Here is a 22,493-nt window from a genome sequence, read left to right as displayed (position 1 = left end):
CCTGGTGCTTTTTAAACATGGGCTGTGAAGCTGGGAAATATTGTTCACGCTCACTTGGGCTGATAGTGGTGCTGTTTGAGAAGAAAGTTAGTGTTTTCCTCTGGCATTTTGGCACTGCAGAAGGCAGAGGAGCTCATTTCCACCTCATCCTCTCTGGCTGCAGCACCGAGAGCTTGGGCTCTGCATTCTGTGCTGGGTGCAGGGGTCTGGAACAAAGATGCTGAGATTCCCTCCTCCCCAAAACCTATTAAAGCAAGGGGGAAAATTGAGATGTTTGGTGGTTTTTCTTAATCACAAGAATCCATTCTGCTTTGGTTGGCCAAATGTAAGGATTTACAGGGCTTGTCAGGATGCCTGGCTCTGGGGAAAGTGGCCATTTTTGTTTAGAAATTGGGCTTTTGGATGCTCTGTTGACACTGAGCAGAAGTCAGAAACTGTGGGGTGGAGGTTCTCTTCTGCCCTGATTGTGTTTTCTGGGGTGATGGGTGTGATTACACCTGAATGTGTTCTCAGGCTTGTGCTGAAATACCTGAAGATCCACAAAACACACCACAGCACCGTTTTTCTTGTCTAGGCACAGACCTCTTCATCCCAGAGAGGCTCTCCGTAGCAAAATAGCGGGAGAAATTAGAATTTCAACCCTTTCTGTGGTGACAGAGATGTTACAAGCTGTCTTCTGTGACACATCCATCAGTAAAAATAAAATAGGTGCAGCTATTGCTTTGGAGCTCCTTCAGGAGGGTTCCCATGAATCCCTGAGAGGGGGGCAGAGCCCTTCACCCTCAGCTGGGTTGGGATAACTCTACCCACAGGGTGCTGTGAAAGGAAGTGCAGCTGGCTGTCACCTCCTGTGCCCGCTGGGAGGACATTCCACTGTCCCACAGCTTGCAGGGCAGCCGGGGAAATGTGGAGAGCTTCAGACAGGTCACTGGGGCCACTCAGGAACCTCTGGGGGTTTCCTTGTGCCTTTGTGCTCCGTGTGACACGTGGGGTTCGTGTTTGCCTGCAGGGTGGAGCGTTTTAAAATCCACCTGTGCCAATTTCCTTGCAAAGGGGCTCTTGGCTGAGGTTTTCTGGGGCTGCTTTGGAAAAAGCTTTGGGTCTGATGGTCTGAACACCACCAAGTGAGGATGTGGCTGTGCTGGCAGCTCCCTGCTGCTGTTTTATTCTGTGTCCTCGGCGTGGGGAGCCATGTGCTGTGTTGAAAATCTGGGATGGGGGCAGGCTTGGCAGCCTCCCTGCCTCCCGTGCTCCTGCTCTGCGGCCACCCAGGCGCTGTGAGAGACTCCAGGGGCTCTGCTCCCACATCTTGGTGCCTCTGCAGTGATTCTGGGCCAAGCTTCTGCCAAACCGTCTCAAGTCTGGGTGCTGGCAGCTCGCTGCTGTGTCACTCCTGGGTCACAGCAGCTCACCCCAGCTGGGGCTGCTCCTCTGCTGGTCACCGTGGCTTGTCCCCTCACTGGAGAGGAGCTTGGGTATTGTATTTGTGGGGTGCCCCGATGAAGGCAGGAATGATGCATCTGACTCCATGTTCTCAGAAGGCTAATTTATTATTTTATGATCTATGTTATATTAAAGAATTCTAAACTATACTAAAGAATACAGAAAGGACACAGACAGAAGGCTAAAAAGACAATAATGAAAACTCCTGACTCTCTCCAGAGTCCCAACACAGCTTGGCACTGATTGGCCAAAGAGTGAAAACAATTCACATGAAACCAATGGAACAATCACCTGTGGGTGAACAATCCCCAAACACATTCCAAAGCAGCAAAACACAGGAGAAGCAACCAGATAATTATTGTTTTCATTTTTCTCTGAGGCTTCTCAGCTTCCCAGGAGAAGAATCCTGGCGAAGGGATTTTTCCAGAAAATGACAGTGACACTTAGGGAAGCAGAAAGGAAAAAATGGAACACCTCCAGCAGGTGAGCCCTGTTTCCATCACCAAGAGGACATTGGAAACAGAGCATTGATGTCCTGAGGGCTCCCCTGTGGCACAGCCTGGGGCAGGGCTGCACCCCGAGCCTGATTTGGGGACAGCAGGTGACATCTGTCAGTGCTGGACTTGACACTGCCTCTCCTGTTTGACAGGAACCATGAAGCATCCCGTGGCTGCTGCGGCCAGCCTGCTGCCTCTCCTCCTGCTCCTGGAGCTGGTCTCTCCAGGTAGGTCTGTCTCTGCTCTCTCCCTGCTGGGGCTGGTGTTTGCAGGGTACAAAGGTGACAATTGCTGTCTTTGTGGTCTCCTGGTGAATTTGCAGAGCTGCGCTGCTGAGGTGAAGGGGTGGGGGTGAGCAAATCTCCTGCCTCCATCAGATCTTTCATGTCTCCATCCCAGGAAGTCGTGGGGACCTGCACGTCATGCTCCCACTTTTCTTGCCGCCCTCACTGGCTGCACACTGGCTCTTGGGAGAGGGTGGGTGGGACTGGGAAGAGCCTTGGAGAAGGGTGGATGTGCTGGTGAGCCCAGCAGGGGTAGATGCTCCCGGGGTATCTCAGGGAAAAGTTGCTCGTGGAAACTTCCAGATGTGGATTTACCAAGGCAGAGCTGGTGCCGGACCTGGCATGAGGTCAATTTGCATCAACAGAACCTAAAGAAAACTGGAGGGAGGGAGGGATCACAGGCAGGGATGTAAACCAGAAGATTGTCAGCTGTGTAGCAGCAGAATATTGCTGGCAAGGCTCCCCCCCTGCTTTCAGCAGCAAAATGATGACCTGAACTGTGCTTAAATATGAGCTGGGGGGAAAATAACTCCTGTCCAAGCTGCAAAACCTCTTTTCTGATTCCAGATGGGGGGAAGACAGGTCTAGGGGCCAGAAGAACCTCAACAGGAAGCTCTTCCCACTGATGCTCTGGGTCTTTCCTGGCACGGGAGCTTCTGGCAGGGAGCTGGTGGGACAATGGCCTTTTGGTGTACAAAATGTGCCTTTTGGGACACGTTTTGGCACATCACAGGGTGCACAGGAGCTGTAAATGTGCAGCAAAGCCCCGTGAAAATTGGGATTGTTACATGACTGGCCTAACCCCCCTGGGTGCTGGTGTGGGGAGAGGGTGCCTGTGTGGCTCTTGCTGATAAACAATAGCCAGTGTCAGTCCCTTTGATAGCACTGTGCCCTTTGGAATAAAGGCTTTTTTTCCCCTTTTTTTTCCCCTCCCGAAGCCTGGAGATGGCTTGCCCAGATTGGCAGCCTGATTAAGCAGTCAGTGGATGACATTAGCTGTGAGTGACAGGCGCAGTCAATCTCCCTCTGGTGTCGAGTTGGATCAAGGAGAGCCTCACTGGAGCTGGAGCTCCTCTGGAAAGGGAACAAATAAGGGAAAAAGCAAGTCCTTTACCTCCCTGAGAGGTCACTTGCCACTCTGTCCCATTGGAAGTGGGGTCTGGCAGCCCAGCTGGGGACTTGCTCCCTCCTTGCAGTGACAAGCAGCAAAGCCCTGGACAGGCAGCACATGGAGCCAGGGATTTGGAGGCTCTGCAGCTCAGCAGAATTCCAGCCCTTCTCTCCTAAACCCTGCCCAGGGCCTGGCTTGCTATCTCTGTGATAAGCAAGTGCTGGCAGAGCTGCTGGGCCTGGGATGGGGATAAGGGATGGATGCCCTGCCAAACATCCTGGGCGCTGCAGGTGCCGGAGCAACTCTTGCCAGAAGGTTTGTAGAGCTCCTGGTGGAGCCGTGAGCTGGGATGTGATGGGCAGGTGGAGCCTGAGTGGGCTTGGAGTGTTGGGAAGGGGATGGTTCAGCCCTGGCCTGGCAGTGCAGCCTCCCTGCTCCTGCCTGGCCCCTGCTGCAGGAGGTGAGCAGAGAAAGGTCTCCAAGGTCTCCCTGGAGCCTTCTCTTCTCCAGGCTGAACAGCCCCAGCCCTCTCAGATCTTCATGGCCTCCTCTCCAGCAGGTCCATGTCCTCCCTGAGCTGGGGGACCCCGTTTTGTGCCGAGGGTTCCAGGGATGGCACGTCCCAGCTGTCCCGGGGTGGCTGTGGCAATCTCTCAGAAGGAAACTCCAGCTTCACCCTGGGATTTGCAGCCCAAAGCAGTGTCCTGCCTCCAGACCCTCCCTCAGCAGCTCCCAGCTCCCAGGTGCAGGTCTCCCTCCTCCCAGGGCACACAGATCCTGTGTGCTGGCTGGTTCAGGAACCTCCCAGCACCTGCTGCAGCTGGATTTGGAAAGTGCAACTTATTTTTAGCGTGCTGCTGATATTAAGGAATGTATTTTTGAGACAGAAAGGTTCTGCAGAAGCGAGTCCTGTGTGCCAAGGGCTGCTGGGGGTGTTTTAGCCTCATTTGCCCCTCCCAGAGCCTGCTGGCCCCAGTGGCAGCCAGTGACAAGTGTGCTGCCGAGCCCCTGGAGACGCCCTTAGCTCTCAAATAACCCATTTTGTCAGGTTCCTTCTTATTTTCTTTCCAGGTGCTTAACTCCAGAGGCTGGGATTTAAATGTGCCTTTGCAACAGTGCTGCCTCCAGTGCTTTCCCATTTCTCAGGGTGTTTAACCAAGCTGGTGCCTCAGGAAAGAGGGCAGTGCTGAGAAATCCCTGTCTCTCCAGGAGGGAGCCCTGGGCAAGCTCGGGCTGCTCCCCCATCCCGTGCCAGTGTCCCCAGGAGCTGGTTTGGTGGGATGCACACCTGGGACCTGCGTTTGAAAGGTCTCAGGAGCATCTCCTTCCCTTGGGAGCTGGGCAGGCAAAGAGGCTGCTGAAGCTTGGTGTGCTCTGGTTTCCTGAGGTGGGATGCTGAACACGCTCCACCAAACCTTCCTGGGAAATCATTGTGTGCCTCTCCCTCCACCTCTCTCCCCGCAGCAGATCCTTCCTGGTTGACTCTTTCCCCGGCTCAGGCTGCCTTTGTCACTCTCCTACGTGCTCTGCACTTGGCTCTGTCCCCTAATGAGGCTGCGGGCCAGGGGCCGGCTCGGAGCTCCCAGCGCCGGGGTGGAGAGGAGTGAGCCTGGTGATTAGAGGTGAAAGGAGGCAATTAGAGGGAAAGGCAGCCCGGTGATGGCAGAGGCAAGGAGCACGGGGCTTTGCCGGGGCGCCTGACAAGGCGAAAGGCTCTCAGCAGTGGGAACAAAGCAAAGGTATTAATCGTGGGCTAAACCAGTAATTGATGCTCCTGGTCCCTGCGCTGTCGGCTCTCCCCCTCCCCTCTGCCTTTCGGAAAATACCAAATCCAGAAAGGCTGGTGGAGGGAAGTGGCTCCCTGCCAGCTTTTATGGTGAGCATTCCCAAGCCCTTCCCAGCCTTGGGAGATAACTCCTTGTTTTTGTCCTCTTCCCAGGTCAGGGCAATCGCCTGCCATACTTCATCAACTACTTCTTCGACACCTACCTGCTGATCAACGAGGACACACCTGTGGGTAAGTGGGATGGGCACAGGCTGCCACCACACCGTGGAAAAGTATGGAAGCGGAATGTTTTTCTTTTGATTGACAGATGGAGCTTTTCTTTCTTCATTTAGCTGGGGATCGGTTTTTCCCAAATGCAGAAATCGACCCGGTCGTTCTTGGCGCCTTCCCAGGCTCTCAGTCCATTAAACTCGTGGTCTTCAATCAGGGCTCCTGACTGGCCTTTAATGGGGGAGGAATCGATTGGGAGGCTGGGATGGAGCCTTGGAGGTCCCCTCTCCCACCTGCAGCCCAAGCAGCGCCTTACTGAAGGAAGGGCTCTTACTGCACCCAGAGCTGCTGAGGAGGGTCTGGAGAGATCTCCAGGGACTGCTCAGCTGAGCCTTCTGTCCCTTCCGGGGTCCCCTTGTAGCCCCTGTGGGATTTGGGTGGTGTCTGAGCAGTCAGGCAGGACGTGGAGTCTTGGTTTGGGTGGGTGGTGGAGCGTGGTGGCCGAGCTCTGCTCAGAGCTCATCCTCAGCAGAAGCCCTGGGAAGGGAGCAGGAGCGAGAGCTGGCTGGGAACAGCTTAATGGAAATGCTTCCTCACGGAGCACCTCGCTCTCCAAGTACTTGAGCCTGAAATACCTCATGGGAATTGGACTGAACTCCTGTTTGGTCAGGAAACAGGGAGATTTCCTACAGCCTGCTTTCCAGTGAGACATTATGCCAGTCAAGCCGTTCTTGGAATTACTTTGGCAGTTGAATTTATTTAAAAAAAAACCAAAAAACCTTTGTATTGCACTGTGTGTGTGTGTATATAATTGACTCTTAAGAATATTGGCACCTTGAGATTCTGTTTCCAGATGCACCGGAGGGAAATGTCAGCCTGGGAAGTGTTGACACACACAGTTGTTTCTGTGTTTCCTGCTGTTGGTAGGTGTTTTCTGAGTTAAGGTTTATTAACTTTTAAAAAAAAAGTAGCATCTGGAAGCACCTTTCTGAGATCCTGAGTGTGAGGAGCAGAACTGTGTGTGGTGCCTGTTTCCTAGGGAAAAAAACCAATGTATTTTTTTGAGGTCTGAGCCCCCATTCCTCCCTGCAGCATCCCCTCCCTCCAAAGCCAGCAGCTCCCTGCCTGCTGCCTGCCGTGCCGAAAGGGATCTTAAGCAACAATTAAGAGATCATTCCCCCTCTAATCACTTACAAGAGTAAATTAGTCTTGTCAGGAGCTATTAAGACAGAGAGCTCGGAATTCATTAGGCGAGATTGGGCCAAGGGAGCTGCTGGCGCTGCCGCCGGTCCAGGCTGATTAATTTCTCCCAAAACATCATCAATGCCCATCTGTTTCATTTAGGTCTGGGGAGAGCAATTTTCAGGTGGACTGACCCTGTAGTCAGTTATTTCACCCAGAAGTAATGGGAACACACACACACACACACGTGCAGAGGGAGCTGGAGGTGGGAGCTCCGGGAAGGCGCTGGGGAGGGAATTGTAGGAGAAGGAGGGAGATGCCTGGAGGAGGAGGAGGATGAGGGATGGGGATTGGTTGAGTTGTGGTGCCATGGGCAAGACATGGAGAGCCCATGCCAGCTTCCAGCAGCTCTGTCACCCTGTGTTTTACTTGGAAAATGGGAGCACTGACTGGATGAAACCCCTTGGGAGGAGAGTGTGCAGGAGAGGGACTGTTCATCTCCATCCTGCTGCTGTTTGCCTCCAGCAAAATCATCCCAAGGGCCATTTTGCTTAATCACAGACCTTTTGGAGGGCTGTGGGCAAGAGGTGCTGTGGATGCCAGGTGAGTGGCCCTGGCAGGGTGTGACGTGAGCTGGGAAGGTGGCACTGCTGCCACGGGGGGTACTGCAGCCCAGGATCTGCCAGCAGCTGAGTGTGGCGTTCACAGTCTCCGAACATGATCCCTTCGCCCAGGGTTTTTCTCCTGGGAAGCTGAAAGGCAGCGAGAGAGGCCTCAGAGAAAAGGAAAACAATTCTTATCTCATTTGCTTCTCCTGTGTTGTGCTGGTGTGGAATGAGGTTGGAGATTGTTTACCCAAAGGTGATTGCCTGATAGGACTCTGGTGTGAGTTGTTTTGACTCTTTGGCCAATTGGGGCCAAGCTGTGCTGGGACTCTGGAAGGAGTCACCAGTTTTCATAATTAACTTTTTAGCTTTCAGTAAGTATCCTTTCTGTATTCTTTAGTATAGTATAGTATTCTTTACTATAATATAGTATAATAAAGTAATAAATTAGCCTTCTGACAACATGGAGTCAGATGCATCATTCCTGCCTTCCTCGGTGGCCCTGCATTTGCACTAGCTGGGAATGGGCAGGCAGCACTCCAGGCTCCTCCTGGTCAGGGTCCCTGCTGCTGCCAAAGGAGCCTCTTCTTAGCATAATGTAATGACTGGAGTCTAATTGCCCAGCAAATGGATTTGCTGTGAGCAGGACAGGAGAGGGGAAATGAAGATGATCCATCATGTCAGCTCTGTAAGTAGCCTTATAACCACCTAGCTTGGATTCACCCAGGTTCCTCTGAAAGCTTTCATGCCTCGACGCCTTGCAAAATGCGTGACAAAAGAGGCCGTTCAGACGAGTGCCATTCCACTTCCCTCCATCCTAGCGAGAACATTTCGGAATAATGTTGTCTTAAAAGAGTGGGAAACGCTTCACCCACTGCACTTGAGGTGATAACACGCACTTGGCCTTGCCCTCAGGCCGTGTCGTGTCAGGGGCACGGTCACCCAGGTGGGGACAATGTGTCCCCTCCTGCCTGTCAGGCCTTGGCAGCTCGTGCCTTGCTTAAAACCAGCAGAGGGGCTTAGTCTGGGTCTCGGCTCAGGCTGCGTGGGGCTGTGAGCACTTGGTGGGAGGTGCCCCTGGATGTGGCAGGGGGTGATCTTTTAGGTCTTTTCCCACCCAAACCATTCCATGGTTCCACGAAGGACTGGTGTCCCCTGTAAGGCCTGCTGGGGCTGAGCAGAACATGGCACAGGGAAACCCGCTGGAATGGCCATTCCCTGGGCAGCAGGAGTGTGAGGACCTGCTGGTGACAGCACCTGGGACAGCTGGCAGGTGGGGAGGCTGGGCTCCCACGGGAATCCTGCCTAGGCTGCTGTTTGGTTCCATTACCTAATCCTGGACAGGAATGTCGGCAGCTGAGGCTCTCAGCTCTCCACCCCAGCAGCTCACTGGGATGCCTGCTGTGACTGGTGAGATGCTCAGCCCCATGTCGCTCAAATTTGGCTGCCTCTGAAGGTCCTGAGTTCCTTCCTCACATGGGGCACCACTAAACCTTCCCTTCCCTTCCCTTCCCTTCCCTTCCCTTCCCTTCCCTTCCCTTCCCTTCCCTTCCCTTCCCTTCCCTTCCCTTCCCTTCCCTCCGCTTCCCTTCCCTTTTTTTAAATTTTCTTTTTTTGTTAGGATTGAGATTAAAAGTGTTTGAGATGGTATTTTATGTTTAGATTTAGATGTTTATTAGTTTTTTGTTCATATCACAGTCTTACAAGCTGTGAGTTTACAGTATTTTACTAACAAGCTACAAAACGGTTCCTTGTCTATCTTTACAAGTTTTTTTTAAGAAAAAACCATTTAATTAAGAAATGACACTTAAATTATTTTTATTTTTAACCTAGCAACTAATCTTTTATGTCTTGCAATGCAGATTTTTCTGTCTAATTACAAAATACTACTCAAAAAACTACTACTCAAACTCAAGAAGAAGGTGAAGAAGGACTAAAAACCTCTATCTTAGCTTTAAATATATTACTATACCCTAAAACTTTATACCCTAAGTTTTCTACCACACTTCTATTCAAACTACACACCTATAATTTCAGTGCTGTCGATTTTGGAAGCTTTCTCTACAGCCCCGGGTCAGACGCAGCGTTCTCTTGAGGGTCTGTGCCTTTCAGCACAGAAAGTCTGAAATTCTCAGCATCCAGGGTTCCAGTCTGAAATTCCAGTCTGAAATTCTGATCTGAGGCAGCATCCAGCTGCCTCAGCACCACACATTACCCTGGGACCACGGAGAAGCCCCAAGTCAGCAAGTCCCAGGTCAGGAGCAGCGAGGAGCGGCAGCCTCACCAGTGCCATGGCCAGTGACCTGGGCTGTGCTTGCTGCTCAGAGCCCCCTTTTCCTTCCCTGCGGCTCTCCAGGAGCCTGGGCTGTGCTCCCCATCCCGGGGTGCACCATGCTCAGAGAGCAAGGCAGATGGATGGATGGCTGACAGGGAATTTCATGGTTGCTCTGCCCTCCCTGTGCTCTGTGCAGCTTTTGCTGAGCTGGCAAACGCTGTGGCCGGGGGTGTTTCTCCACTAAATTTGAATAGGCAGAGCTGAACCTTGCTCTTTGTAAGACCTGCTTCAGAACGGGCTGGAGCAGGTGCTGCCCGTGCAGCTGTGGCTCTCGCTGTGTCCCTGCAGCCCAAGAGGGGCCAGGGATAGTGCAGTGCCACCGAGGAGTGGCTCTACTTTGCTGGCCTGTGGCCACTAAAGGGTTTAGGTTGGTGGGTGACACAATTATTTCACAAGAAAACCAAAGAGGAGCGTGGTATTTCACAGGCAGGGTGCTCCGTGGTGGCTCCTCACGTGGATCTGAGGCAGCACATCCCTCTGATATTTGTGGATGATTTAATCCTCTGTCCTAGACAAGGACTGGCCCAGAAGGCTTTTCTTCTCCAGGCAGGGAAGGCTTCCATCCTCCACATTCTGTGTCTGTCCTTTCCAAGGCAGTCATCCCTTCCAACACTGCCTTTTGCACAGGGAGATGCTTTGGCACCCAGGACGGGTCCCTGGGGGTGCTGGGCCACTCAAGCTGCTGCTGAAGATATGGTTATCAGTGTGGCACTGAGCAGGGGCTCAACCTGTTTGATCCCACAGCTGTGCCCAGGCTCCTCCAGATGCATCACTGGAAGGAGAAAAGACAAAAAAAAGATGCTGGCTCTCTGATCCCTGCCTGCTTCTGGGCTGATTAAATCGTTTCAGAGCTCGGAGATCCATTGTGGAAAACGCTAATTATTTGTTTTTCAAATTTTTTAAAGTTTAATAGTGATAAAATGGTTACAAAAATAGTAATGTAATTTGAGTAATAAAAATTTGGACAACTAGAATTCAGGACAATACAAGATAATAAAAAACAAAGAGTTACCCATAGTTTGGGTACCTCTTTCTGGGCAAAAATAAGCCTGAAAAAGGACACACATTAACAGAGGATTAACCCTTAAAAGCACTAGCTTGTTGCGTATTCATATACTCCATGTATGATGTATAAATTTTATTCAAACAAAGGATTTTGTTTGGTCAGTGCCTTTTTTTTTTTTTAATCTTAACGTCTTCAGGGCTGAGTGAGGCAGGAAGGATTTCATAAGAGACCAATAAATTTTTTTTTCTGAAAGATTTAGGTGTCCTGTGGCTGCTATTTTGGTGCAAGTCCTCTCTTAAAGTATCTTACATAGCATAGTTTCTATTTTAACATTATGTTATAACCTAAAAATATATTTAACACGCTACTTAAGAAAATTAATACAGCACAACTTTCTAACACAACACATACAATATTCATTTTAATGTTTGCAAAAGGCCAGTCATAAAATATGCATTTTTCACATCCATGCACGAGGCATGGGGCCAGCTTTGGGTGGAGGGCTGTGGTCATCTGAGCACGGCAGGGCCACCAGACCCTTTTCCCTTTGGTGTTCCTTGCTTGCAGGGGGTTGCTTATGTTCCTGGAGAGGGGATGTACCTGCTCTTGTGACCCTCTTGATCAAAATTAGGTGTTAAAGCTGAAGAGAAAATCATAAATAAATAAAAAAACCCCCATAAATCAGAAAGTACTCTAGAGGTACAATGAGGTGCTAATTGGTTAACAAGGAGGTGGGGCCCAGGATGGATTTATAATTTGGGATTAATGCCTCTGGCGAGCCAGGCTGTAGGGGGAACGCCAGGAGCTTGGGGCAGTGCAGGAGTTGAGCCAGGTGAGAGAACCCTCTCTGTATATGTGTGTTTTTGCTGCCACAGCTCCAGAAATGCTCCACAGGAAAGCCCCTGCCCAGTCAGGAAGACAAGGGGGTGTGCAGGTGGGAGGAAGGTGGGAGCTCAAAGCCGTGTTTAGATCTGTTTGTTACGGGTTTCCCCTCTACTCTGTAAAGCTGGGTTTCAGCTAGGCCAGCATTTAGGCTTAGCTGGGCTTGCAAGATGAGGTGGATTTATAGGAGTCAGGATGGTGATGCCCCATCCCTGGAAGCATCCAAGGCCATGCTGGAGAGAGCTTGGAGTGACCTGGGCTGGTGGAAGGTGGACCTGGCTGTGGGAGGGGCTGGAAAAAGATGGTTCCAAGGGTCCCTTCCCACCCAAAGCATTCTGTGATGGGACGAGGGAGGCTGCCCATCCCTCTGCTGTGGGATTGTCTCTGCTAAGCTTCAGCTCCTGGCGAAACCAGGCTGCTGCATGTAAATAATCCCCAGCTGGGAGGGCAAACACGGGGTGCGACAAGCGGCCAAGCGCCTGGTGACACTTGCTCTGGTTACAGAACTTGGGGACCAGGTGTGTTGGCACTGACACGGGAGCTGGTGGTTCAGAAGGGTAAAAAACCCCACAAAGCTGCTTTTGTTGTTTATCTGACAGAAATAAGGCGAGCTGGCAAGCTCTGGGGGACCCTAAACTGCTTGGTTTGCTGGCTGGGTGGGCTGCCCCAGGAGCAAACACCTGTGGGGTGCCTGTGTGCAGCAGGCAGGATTGATTTGGCCTTTTAGGAAGGGTAATTCCAGAGGAATGTGCCAGGCTGTGGCTGTGGGGGAGATTGCCTGGTTTTCAGCCTTCCTCACAAGCTTCCTTGTGGCCATTGCTGAGAGCCTCCTTCACTAAGGGGGCTGTGGCCACCTCGCCTTCCTCTCCAGTGTTTATCTATCACCCAATGGCTGTTTACTGCATAAAACTGAATTTTCAGGGTTCTCGAGTGCTCTCCAGAGGAGCAGCCTCATTTCTGAGTGTGCTGAGGACCCTAATGAACAGCAATATTTGAGGAGAGCTCAAGGAGGGGATCTCAGCTCTCCCAACTCAAGCCTTTTTTTCTGTCGTTTGAAGGCCCATTGATGAAATTACTTGTTGAGCTGCACAAAGTACAGCATCTTTAATGAAAACTTAAGGCTAGAAAATTAGTTATTCCCAACATCAGGAAACTTAATGTTTAAAAAAAAAAAAAAAAAAAAGCCCCACTCCCACCCAAACCCTTAACCCTGCATCATTAAATTAATCACTTCATCAATCACTTAAACTTTCATATCTGCTTTGCTAATAGGCAGTAACATTAATGCTCATGTTTAAGAAGGGGAAGAGGGAGAAGGAAGAAAGTTATTTGCAATATGGACTCATTAACATGCCAGGGTAACCTTGCTCCTCATCAAACCACCCAGAGGTTTGATCTCACCAACTTTTGAGCCCTGGCACGGGGGCCAAGCCCTTTCCAGGGAGAGGGAGAAAGATGTGGGAGTTGGGTAATGAGGGCTGGGGTGATTCTTTATGTCTGGGATGGCTTTAGCAGCATTAATTATCTGTACAGGGCTGGCTTCTCGCTGGCTGTGCCCTGTTCCCTGGGCTTGGATGTCAGCACTGCCCCAGCTCAGGAAAATTGGGCCTTCCAGGCTGATTGGAGGCATTAACATGAGTGGCAAAACTGATAAAGAGCAGTGAGTCTGGCTTAATAAAGGAAAAAAAAACACAGGAGGGGGGAAAAGCACATATGTATGGATATGTGTGTATATATTTGAGTTAGGAGACATACATATGTAAATATATATATATATACATTTGTGTGTGTGTATCTTTGTGGAGGTATTCATGTTCTAGGGGAATATTATTAGCCAAGGGTTGTTCCCTGTGCTGGAGGGAAACACTTGCATTTGCACACACTCTTAATTTAATTTTTTGCTGGGGAAGGTGAGCTGTGAATTCGCTATCAGGAAAAAAAAAAAACAGCCCTGGTTGCAAACAGTGGTGAACATGCTTGTGTGTTTCGCCAGATCAGGAACTTGATGTATTTGGGTGGTGTGAGCTTAAAAAAGAAGGAAAAAAAACCCAGACCCTAACTCCTTTATCCTCTGCTTCTAATGTTGGCACAGTCTGCAGTCTGGATCTGCCCCATCCCTGGCAGTGCCCAAGGCCAGGTTGGACAGGGCTTGGAGTGACCTGGGATGGTGGAAGGTGTCCCTGCCCATGCCAGGGGGTGGAACCAGACAGTCTTGAAGCTCCCTTTCCATGACACCCTCAATGACTTTTTTTATAGAATTTTCAGGCTAGTGAAGAAAACTTTCAGTTAAAACTTCCTATAATTGGGCACTGTGGAAGACCATTTCTTTAAGAAAAAAAAATCAAACTATCTGCCACCACCGGTTGGTGGTTGTTGCTTGCTGGTGTAAAACAATCCAAAAAATGCTGAGGGGGAAAAATCAACAAAAAAAAGGAGTTAAGGAAGGTCCAGCTTCTTCTCACACGCCTCAAAGTCATCAGAGCAATGAAAACGTGGAGAATTCACTGAGTTGAGTGCTCATTACGGGAAACTGCCCCATTTCAGAATGGAAACAGGCAGGCAGAAGAGAGCCCTTCTGGAAATGGATCCACAATTGAGGAATTGTGGAGTGCAGCTGTTGGGAACCTGCCACTCTCCTGCTGAGCATCCCCTGCGTGGGGCTGGGATGTTGGTCCATGGGTGTCTTAGTTTGGAAGGACAGGTGCCTGCTAAGGAAGGCAGGAGCCTCCCCTGAAATGAATTATGTGTACCCCCTCCCTCTGAATTGTTATAAATTTTAAATTAAGGGGCTCTCAGGCAAAAATATGGGAGCAGGAATAACAATTCTTTATTAGGGAAGAAAATAAAAAATAAAATAAACAATGCAGTAGACCAAAACAACACTGGCGGAGTCAGAACACAGCCTGACAGCCTGTAGGTCAGGGTGCTGGTGGCAGTCCCATTGGAAGTGTGGCTGCAGCACTCCTGGAGTGTCAGGTGTGGTTCTGCTGGAGCAGGGATCCTGTAGAGGGGTGTAGTCTTCCTCTGAAGATCCAGTGGAAAAAGCAGCTGTTCCTCTGGGAATCCAGTGGAAGAGGCAGCTGCTGTTCCTCTGGGAATCCAGTGGAAGAGGCAGCAGCTGTTCCTCTGGGAATCCAGTGGAGAAGCCGTGCTGGTGTTCCAGAATCTCAGATTATATCCGGGTAGGAATGCTCGGCTCCTCCCTCTGGGCTCACATCTCCCAGTGGGATGCTGTAGCTCTTATCAGCCATGCAGTGACACTCAATAGCCTCTTATCAGCAGATGTCCCCCCGGAGGGAGGAGTGGGTGTGGAGGAGATGAGGAAAACTGCCCAATTAACAGACGACAACTGCCACACAGCTGGCAAACAGAATACAACGCGCTTGGCAACCCAAGGCAATGGCGCACCGTGTAGACTGCCTGGCTGGCAGGGCCACCTCTTGGGCAGCCTGATTTACCTCATTTTCCATGGTTTTGGGGAGTGTGGGTTGCCTCAGTGTTGCTGCAGGGCTCCATCCCCTCCCTGTCCCCTGGCTTTTCAACTGATTTATCTCCGGCGTGCGCTAACGCAGCTCCTGAGTTTGAACGGCTTAATGTGCTTGACTGGCAGGGGGAGTTAAACATTGCTTCCTCCTGTCAGGCTGCCGGGGTGTGTGAAAAACGCCAATCACTTGTTTTTAAAATTTTAAAAGTTTAATAGCAAGGAAATGGTTATAAAAACAATATTATAATTTGAGTAATAAAAATTTGGACAATTAGGATTTAGGGCAATACAAGACAATAAGAACAAAGAGTTATGGGCAGTCTGGGTTCCTCTTTCTGGGCAAAATAAGCCCAAAAAAGGACCCACGTTAACAGAGGATTAACCCTTACAAGCAACAGCCTGTTGCATATTCATACACCTCATCCATGATGCATCAATTCCATTCAAACCAAGGGTTCTGTCTGGGCAGTGTCAGCTTCTTCCTCTGAATCCTGACGGAGTCTGCAGGGCTAGCGAGGTGGGAAGAAGTTCGTTTCTTCTGATAAGGGAGCAATAAAGTCTTTTTCTCTGAAAGATTCAGGTGTCCTGTGGCTGCTCTCTCAGTCTGAGTCTCCTTCTTTAAAAAAAGTATTTTACATAGCATATTTTCTATTTTAACATTATGTTATAACCTAAAACTGTTTTTAACACACTACTTGAGAAAATTAATACAGCTTAACTTTCTAACATAACACATATAATATTCATTTTTAATATTTGTGAAAAGCCAGTCATAAAATATGCATTTTTCACAGGTGTAGTGATGGCTTTTGAATTAACTGTAGCCACTCAGGGAGAGGGGGAAAGGAAGCCTTGTTGGACAACTCTGTGAAAACATCTGCTCTGTTTGCAGCGCTGGTGAGGGCCGTGGAAAAGCTCTGTGTGCTCCCTGTCTTAAAGATTTATTAATATTGCTGGGTACACGAGGGGGAAAGATTTCAAACACTTGACATTTAATGGTTAGTAACTCAATTTTATTCCATTCATCTGCATGGCTTTGTCAGGTGCCTGCTCTGGTATTGTATCACGGAGGTTGTCTTGCTGCCTGTGAGCAATTAGGAGGGTGATTTGGTACCTGAATCTGGAGAAACCTTTTTATTTTTCCTTTCTAATTGACTGTTAGCTTAGAGGTGAGAGCTGGTGTCGTGGAACGTTATATCCTTTCATAAACAGTGATGTGGTGGCTTTACTCGCTCCGCTGTTTTGGTTTCAAGCAGTTAATTTGAAAAGAAGATGGTGGGGAGAAATATTTTGAAATCTAGAAAGTCCGAGGGAGATGAGCAATTTGGGGTATGGAGAGAAGCGAGGAGCATCCTCCCAGGCAGAGATTAATGGTTGTTACTAATGATTTTGGGAAATAGAGGGGAAGGAATAAGATGTGGCAGAAGACTGCAAAATAAGTAACAGCACTGCAGAAAACCCTGACTCTGGAAATGCACCTTTTCCCACACGACGGCAGCATCAAATTAAACACATCCTGCCGGATAAAGAAGCGTTTCCCTGCCAAGGAGCACCGGTGTGTGGTGGGCTGGGGAGGCAAGAAGTGAGGGGACCACACAGAAAGCACCATCCTGCCTCCACATCTCTCCCAGCAGCTTTCCTAGGGGCATGAAAGGTGAGGGGAAAAAAAAACAAACAAACAACATCTCCCAGGATCTGCAAGTTGTTCTTTGCCTTGGAAAAATTGTCTGTGCTCCCGTCAGGTGCAGAGTGAGGAGTGGGGGCTTGCAGAGAGCATCAGCCAGAAGTCGTAGCCCACGTGCTTTCCCCCAAAAGAGTGAGAAATTGAGACTCTCTGTGGGGGGAAAAAAAAATTCCAAGCTGGTTTCATCACACTGCAACAGGGTGATCTCGTGGAGCCATGAAAATTGGCAGCATCCTGGAAGTTCACAGAACAGTGGCAGGAGAATGAGTTTCACTGGGGCTGGGATGCTCTACAAGCAGTTTCTGGCAGATATAGGTGGGAAAGGTGTCTCCTAGGAGAGAGGGGAGGCCTCCATGGATTTTAAACCAGGAGCTTGATTTTTGCATTCCAAGTTGCAAGTTGGGGGTGTATTTTTTTAATTTTTATTTTGCATCTCAAAAGCCAAAATTGCTGTGCTTGGTGTAAGCACAATTCCACTGTAAAATCAGCTGGAATCTGTTTTCCAGGGGTGGTAATCCCCCCTGCAGCCCCCAGAAGTAGAAGTTCACCCCAGGACCAGCAAATGCTGTAGGAGGCCTGGGTTTGCTCTTGGTGTATCCTGCACCCAGCGCTGCTGCCCAGGCAGGCAGAGGGACGGCTTTCACTGGGATGCTGCTCCCAGGAGTGGAGAATGCTCTTTGAAAGAAGCTTTCCTGTCATGGATCTGCACGCAGCCTCTTTTGAACAAGGTGCACGGTCACTGTTTGGGGTGCCCTGGCTGAAGGGGGTGACAGGGCAGCTGCTTTGCCAGGCGGGGGCTCATCCCTGTTTTCCATGAAACCCACTGCCGTGTGCAAGTGGCCCCAGGTGGTTGGATAATGGCATCCTTAATTGTGCTCTGAAGGAGATTAACTTCTTATCTGGCAGCCTGACATCTTTATTGTTATTAATGTGTGAATAATGCACTGTGCTGGGGTTTTTATGCATAACTCTGGTAGCAAATATTTTCCTTTTATTTACTGGTGTCTGTTACTTTGCTGCCGTGGGATTCCCAGGCTCCAAGGGTGGGGAATCCCAGAGGCCAAGGAATGCTGCTCCTATTCCTTTCCTTATTAAATGGTCACTGCCATTGCCCTGCAGCTCTTCCCCTTTATTTCTTCTGCGAGTGGAGGTGGTGGGGAGCAATTCCTCTGCTGGGTCTGGAGTGTGTTGGGACCGTGGGTGTTGGAATGGGACATGGAGAACTTGGGACCATCAGTCAGATGGGGCTTGGGAATTTGGGGAGCAGACAGGGATGGGGAGGCTTGGGATGCTGCCAGGCATGGGTGCGGGTGCCCATGGGGCTGAGGGTGCTCTGGCAGGGGCTGGATGTGTCCCTTGGTGCTGGTAGGGAAGGGAAAGGGAGCTGTGGAGGGTGGGAGGCAGCTGCAATCTGTCGACTCCAGGAAAAGCAGTTTCTGTGATGTAACTTGCTATTGAACAGGATAACAAGGTCAATAATGCCTTTGCCTGGGAGAGCTTCAGCCAACACTTCTATCAAAACCAATATTAATTTTCACTAATTAGGAGCTGCAGCTAATGAGTGTCACAGCTAATTTACCTCATCCATAACGAGGGAGAGGAGGGGGTCAGGCGCCTGGGATCAGAGCCTGCAAATCTGCCTCCTCTCTGCTCCCCCTTTCTTCCTGGCCCAACATGTGTTTGTCACCTGGGTGGCTTCTGTCTGCAGGGACGTGGGAATGTGTGTGTGGTCCTCTGCTGCCTGCCTCGGAGCATGGGAATGCTTTGGGAAGGCAGGGAAGGAGCTGGATGGGGAGATGCACTGTGCAGCAGGTGTTGGCTGCTCCAGCGAGGGGAAGGAAAAAGAGCTTGGAAGGATGTGCAAGGGAAGTCTTTGGGAGAGAAAAGAATGCCTGTTGTCTTGAAGGGGAAGTTGGAGTGGAGTGTTTGCTCTTGAAACTTCAATTTCAGAGGCCTTTATTGTGTGTTTTATTATCCCTGTTCCCTTCTATCCCCTTTCAAATCAGCTTGGAAGGCACCAAACAGTGAAGCAGTGAGTCTGTCACCATCCATAGTCTTGTGACTCCTTCTAGGGGGTCTTTCTCTTGTCTCTGATCCTGGGACAGGCTGGACAAGTGCTGCAAATGTTTGTGGGGAGAGAATTTTTGTGTGCAGGTATCTTTGATGCTGTGCAGGTCGTCTTCCTGCCCAGGTCACAGGCAGGAGCATCCCGTGGATGTTGCCAAGAGTGCCAAGAGAAAGCAAATTCCTGACATGGAATTATCCCTGTTCGGCTTGTAAACTTGGTCTGATGGCTCAGACAAGGGGAGAAAGGGCACAGTGAACATGTGAAACATCTCTGAAACATCTTTATAGTCTGCGCTTTCTAAACAAGCCGGAGTCTCAGAATTATCCACAGGGATTATTGCCTTAAATGAGAATACACTAGAGAAATCTGTGGGCTGCTGTCAGACAGCTTGTTGTTAGGGATGGCTAGAATTGACTGAATAAATGATTCACTGCTTTCATTCGTGTTGCCCTGACTGTAAACCTCAGGAGCCTTCCCTGTCAGAATTGATCTGTTCTGCGCGCGGCACGCGCGCCACCAGCCCGTCCCGACGCCTTGCAGGAGGACAGAAGAGCTCTTGCCTCGTCCAGGGGATCTTCCCTAACAAACACCCTCCTCTTTGGGGTGCCTGGGGCCTTGAGAAAGAGCTTGGCAGAGAAGAGCCTCTCCTGGAAAGCAGCTGATCCCAGAGCATCCTTTTGGGGCATCCCATGGGGTTCAAGTGGGAGCTGCCTGTGGTCCTGGCTCTCATCCACGTCCATGGTGGGCTGTGCCTCCAGTTTTGTTACCCAGCTAATCCTGCTTTGGGCAGGTTTATTTGATTTTTTTTTTCTTTAGCTGTTGGCCTGGAATTGCCATCCAGCCCACAGCAGCTCCTGGAAGGTGTTTTCCCTGTGCCTGCTCCAAGACTCACTGCACCCTTAAATGTCTGGACTTGTTGTTCTTCAGCAGCTCCTCCTGTGTCTGTCATCAGCCTCAGTGGGGAGAGGAGAATATATAAAGATTAATAATTATTCATAAGAAACATTTATTATACATTATATATATATAACAGATATATAATAATATATAATTATAATTATCCTATAATATATAATTATCTATATTCTATAGTACATAATTATAATTATTCTATAATTATATAATATATTCTTACTATATATAATAATATAATATTATACAATTCAATATTTTACAATAAATATATCAATATAAATATATATCTATAAATATATAAATATATAATATATTAATATATAGTATATATTATATATAGATAGAAATATAGATTATTATATAAAATAAATATATATATTATAATATGACCATAAATTTATATGTATATCTTTATACATCTTTATATATACATATATATACATATATATACATACATAAAATATGCGGGATAAATTTGTGCCCTGAGGCTGATCACATTATCTGGTGGCCACCCCCATCCCCTGCTTTCACTTTGTTGGGGGCCAAGGTGGCTCAGAAAGGTTCTTGGAGCTCACTGCCCAGGGAAAAGCGACCTTCAGGCAGAGTTCCTGGGGGGAAAAGCTTCCCCAGGCGTGACAGGTTGGGCTGTAAATCTCCAGGTGAATGCCCAGGTTCCCAAGGTCTGTCATCCTGCCTGGCACGTGAGCTGCTCAAAAACAGCCTGCAGGCTCATCAGTCATCTGGGAGCCTGTGGCCATGCCTGTGGGGGGACACCAGGGACAGACGGGACAACAAACTCATCTGGGGGCACACACAGGCATCCCAAAACCTGAGGAGCCTGGGATTATGTCTCAGGCAAGAGGTGGAGTTGAAAGAGAAGCAGGGGTCTTGCATGAGAAATACCTGGGGTGAGGAGATGGAGGGACCCCCAGGGTCTCTCTTTTCTCCTCTTTTTTTTCTTGTGGAAAGAGTCAAACTGGTTTTAAAGTAGATTCTTCATGAGTATCTCTTATTGGTACAGGTATTAAGTTGGTTATGAATTTCTTGCACTTTCACTCCTAGGAAAATCCTTCCCTTATTCCTTTTGCATTCACTCTTGATTGATAAGGTTTATTATCACTCTTTAATAACCACAGATACAATCTCAGCCCAAATTTGAGGAAATTATGGGAATTACTAGGCCAGGGTATCTGCATCCTGCCAAGGACAAGGGCTAGCACAAAGGACAACCAAAAAAGAAGAAGAAGGGCTCTTTTTTAATGGGAAGGAAAAAAGAGGTGCATTTCTTGCCGATGGCAGCTCACAAAGCAGCACTGCATGGAGGTGCCTGTGTGGTTGGATTGGTGGACTGAATTAATTTTGGGGGTTTTCTCTGAGGTTTTTAGCCGTGTCTGATCCCATGGGGATTGGCAGCTTCTGGGACAGTGTCCCCAGGGCTGTGGGATCTCTCATGTCTCAGCTGTGAAGCACCAAGACTCATCTGGGGAGATCCAGAAGGTCCTTCTGTGGAGCCAGGGGGCCAAGTGGCTGACGTGGATTCAGTCTGGAAATCATTTTAGGGTGGAAAGAGTAGGGTGGATTGTCTTCATCCAAGGAATGGTTCAATAGCACAGGAAAGGTTCAGCTCTAGAAGAGACTGGGTTTGCACAGGAGTTGGAGCTGCTGCTCCAAAGGGGCTGGAAAAAAATGGATGTGTGTGACATCTGTTTGGTCTCTGATGTGTACATGTAGCAGGGAGATGCTGGAGATGCTGAATTTGGTGGTCAATACCCATTTCTCCCTCAATCAGGCCTTCAGGGGGAAGAGACGCTCTGAAAGTCTTCGCTCAGAGCAATTGAAAGAAAAAAGCCTAAAACTGGGACTTATTGGATCACTTTTCTCTTCATAAATTTCCACTTTTAGAACAGTCTGTGAAACCTCAGTGATTGCTTTCTTTTTGCTTTCAAACAAGCCAGCAGCTGGGATTTAGCGTGGAGTTTTGTGTTCAGTTTGGATTTTTAAATGTGATTTGGTTTTACATGTGACTGAGGGAGGTTTTTTTTGAGCACTGGCTGATGTGGGCACTGGCTGAGGAAGGGTGTGCAGGCTCAGCCACCCCTTGCAGCTCTGACCCAGCCTGCAGAAAGAGCAGCCAGGCTCCCACAGGTCACCTTGGCCAGGGGAGTCATAGAATCCTGCAATGGTTTGGGTCAGGACATCTCATTCCAACCAGGAATCCACTACCCCAGGCTGCTCCAAGCCCTGTCCAACCTGGCCTTGGACACCTCCAGGGATCCAGGGGCAGCCACAGCTTCTCTGAGCAACTGTGCCAGGGCTTCCCCACCCTCACAGGGAAGAATTTAATCTAGAATTTCATCATATTCCATCTAGCCCTGCCCTCTGGCAGTTTAAAGCCATTTCCCCTTGTCCTGTCTGGTAGAAGGCGAGAGCTGCTCCTGTAGGAGGATTTGTGATTTCAGACATGTCACGGGTACTGCATAGCCTACAATTTGTAGTGCCCTGTCCAGGAGGAATCTGGGCTCGTTGCACGCCCAAGGGATTGCATCAGTCTCGGAAATAACCCTTCACTGCCTCCCTCTCACCCTGCTCTCTCTTGCTGCTGTGGTCAAACTCTGCACAAGCAGTTCCTAGAGCTCTGAGACAAAGGGGGCACCTGGCCAGGGAGCATCCTGAACCAGGACCCCGTGCATTCTCGCAAGGTGCTGTGGAAGTGACTGAGAGAGATGCTTTTGGGGGTGTTCTGCCTGAAGTCAGTAAATTCTGGTGTCCAACCCTGCTCTTGTTCTCTTTGTGACAATTTCTGGACTGTTACATATAAGTAAAACCTTAGAAAAGCTTTATAAAATCAGACCTTGCTATTTCAGCTAAGCTAGCAACTAGCCTAAGAAGTTCCTATGAGAGCAGAAGAATAAGAAAAGAAATCAGTTGGCATAACAATTTATTCTTGTGAGGAAACAGTTTGCACCTACATAAATAAAAAGTCTATCCCGTGAGAAATGGT

General features: G+C 49.2%; 1 protein-coding gene across 1 annotated transcript in view; it reads left to right on the top strand.

Annotated features, from left to right (window-relative positions):
* The window catches only part of CDH23 (cadherin related 23), a 182,495-nt gene that overhangs the window by 7,718 nt on the left and 152,284 nt on the right, over positions 1-22,493 (top strand). The window contains exons 2-3 of the mRNA XM_038140800.1: positions 2,093-2,167; positions 5,275-5,352. Of these exons, the coding sequence (XP_037996728.1) occupies positions 2,098-2,167; positions 5,275-5,352 (148 nt within the window). The 5' untranslated portion in view covers positions 2,093-2,097. The remainder of the gene's footprint in view (positions 1-2,092; positions 2,168-5,274; positions 5,353-22,493) is intronic.

The sequence above is a fragment of the Motacilla alba genome, chromosome 6 (assembly GCF_015832195.1).
Source record: "Motacilla alba alba isolate MOTALB_02 chromosome 6, Motacilla_alba_V1.0_pri, whole genome shotgun sequence".
NCBI lineage: Eukaryota > Metazoa > Chordata > Aves > Passeriformes > Motacillidae > Motacilla > Motacilla alba.
The sequence above is the reverse complement of the archived record's forward strand: the minus strand, read 5'-3'. Positions and strand labels throughout refer to the sequence as shown.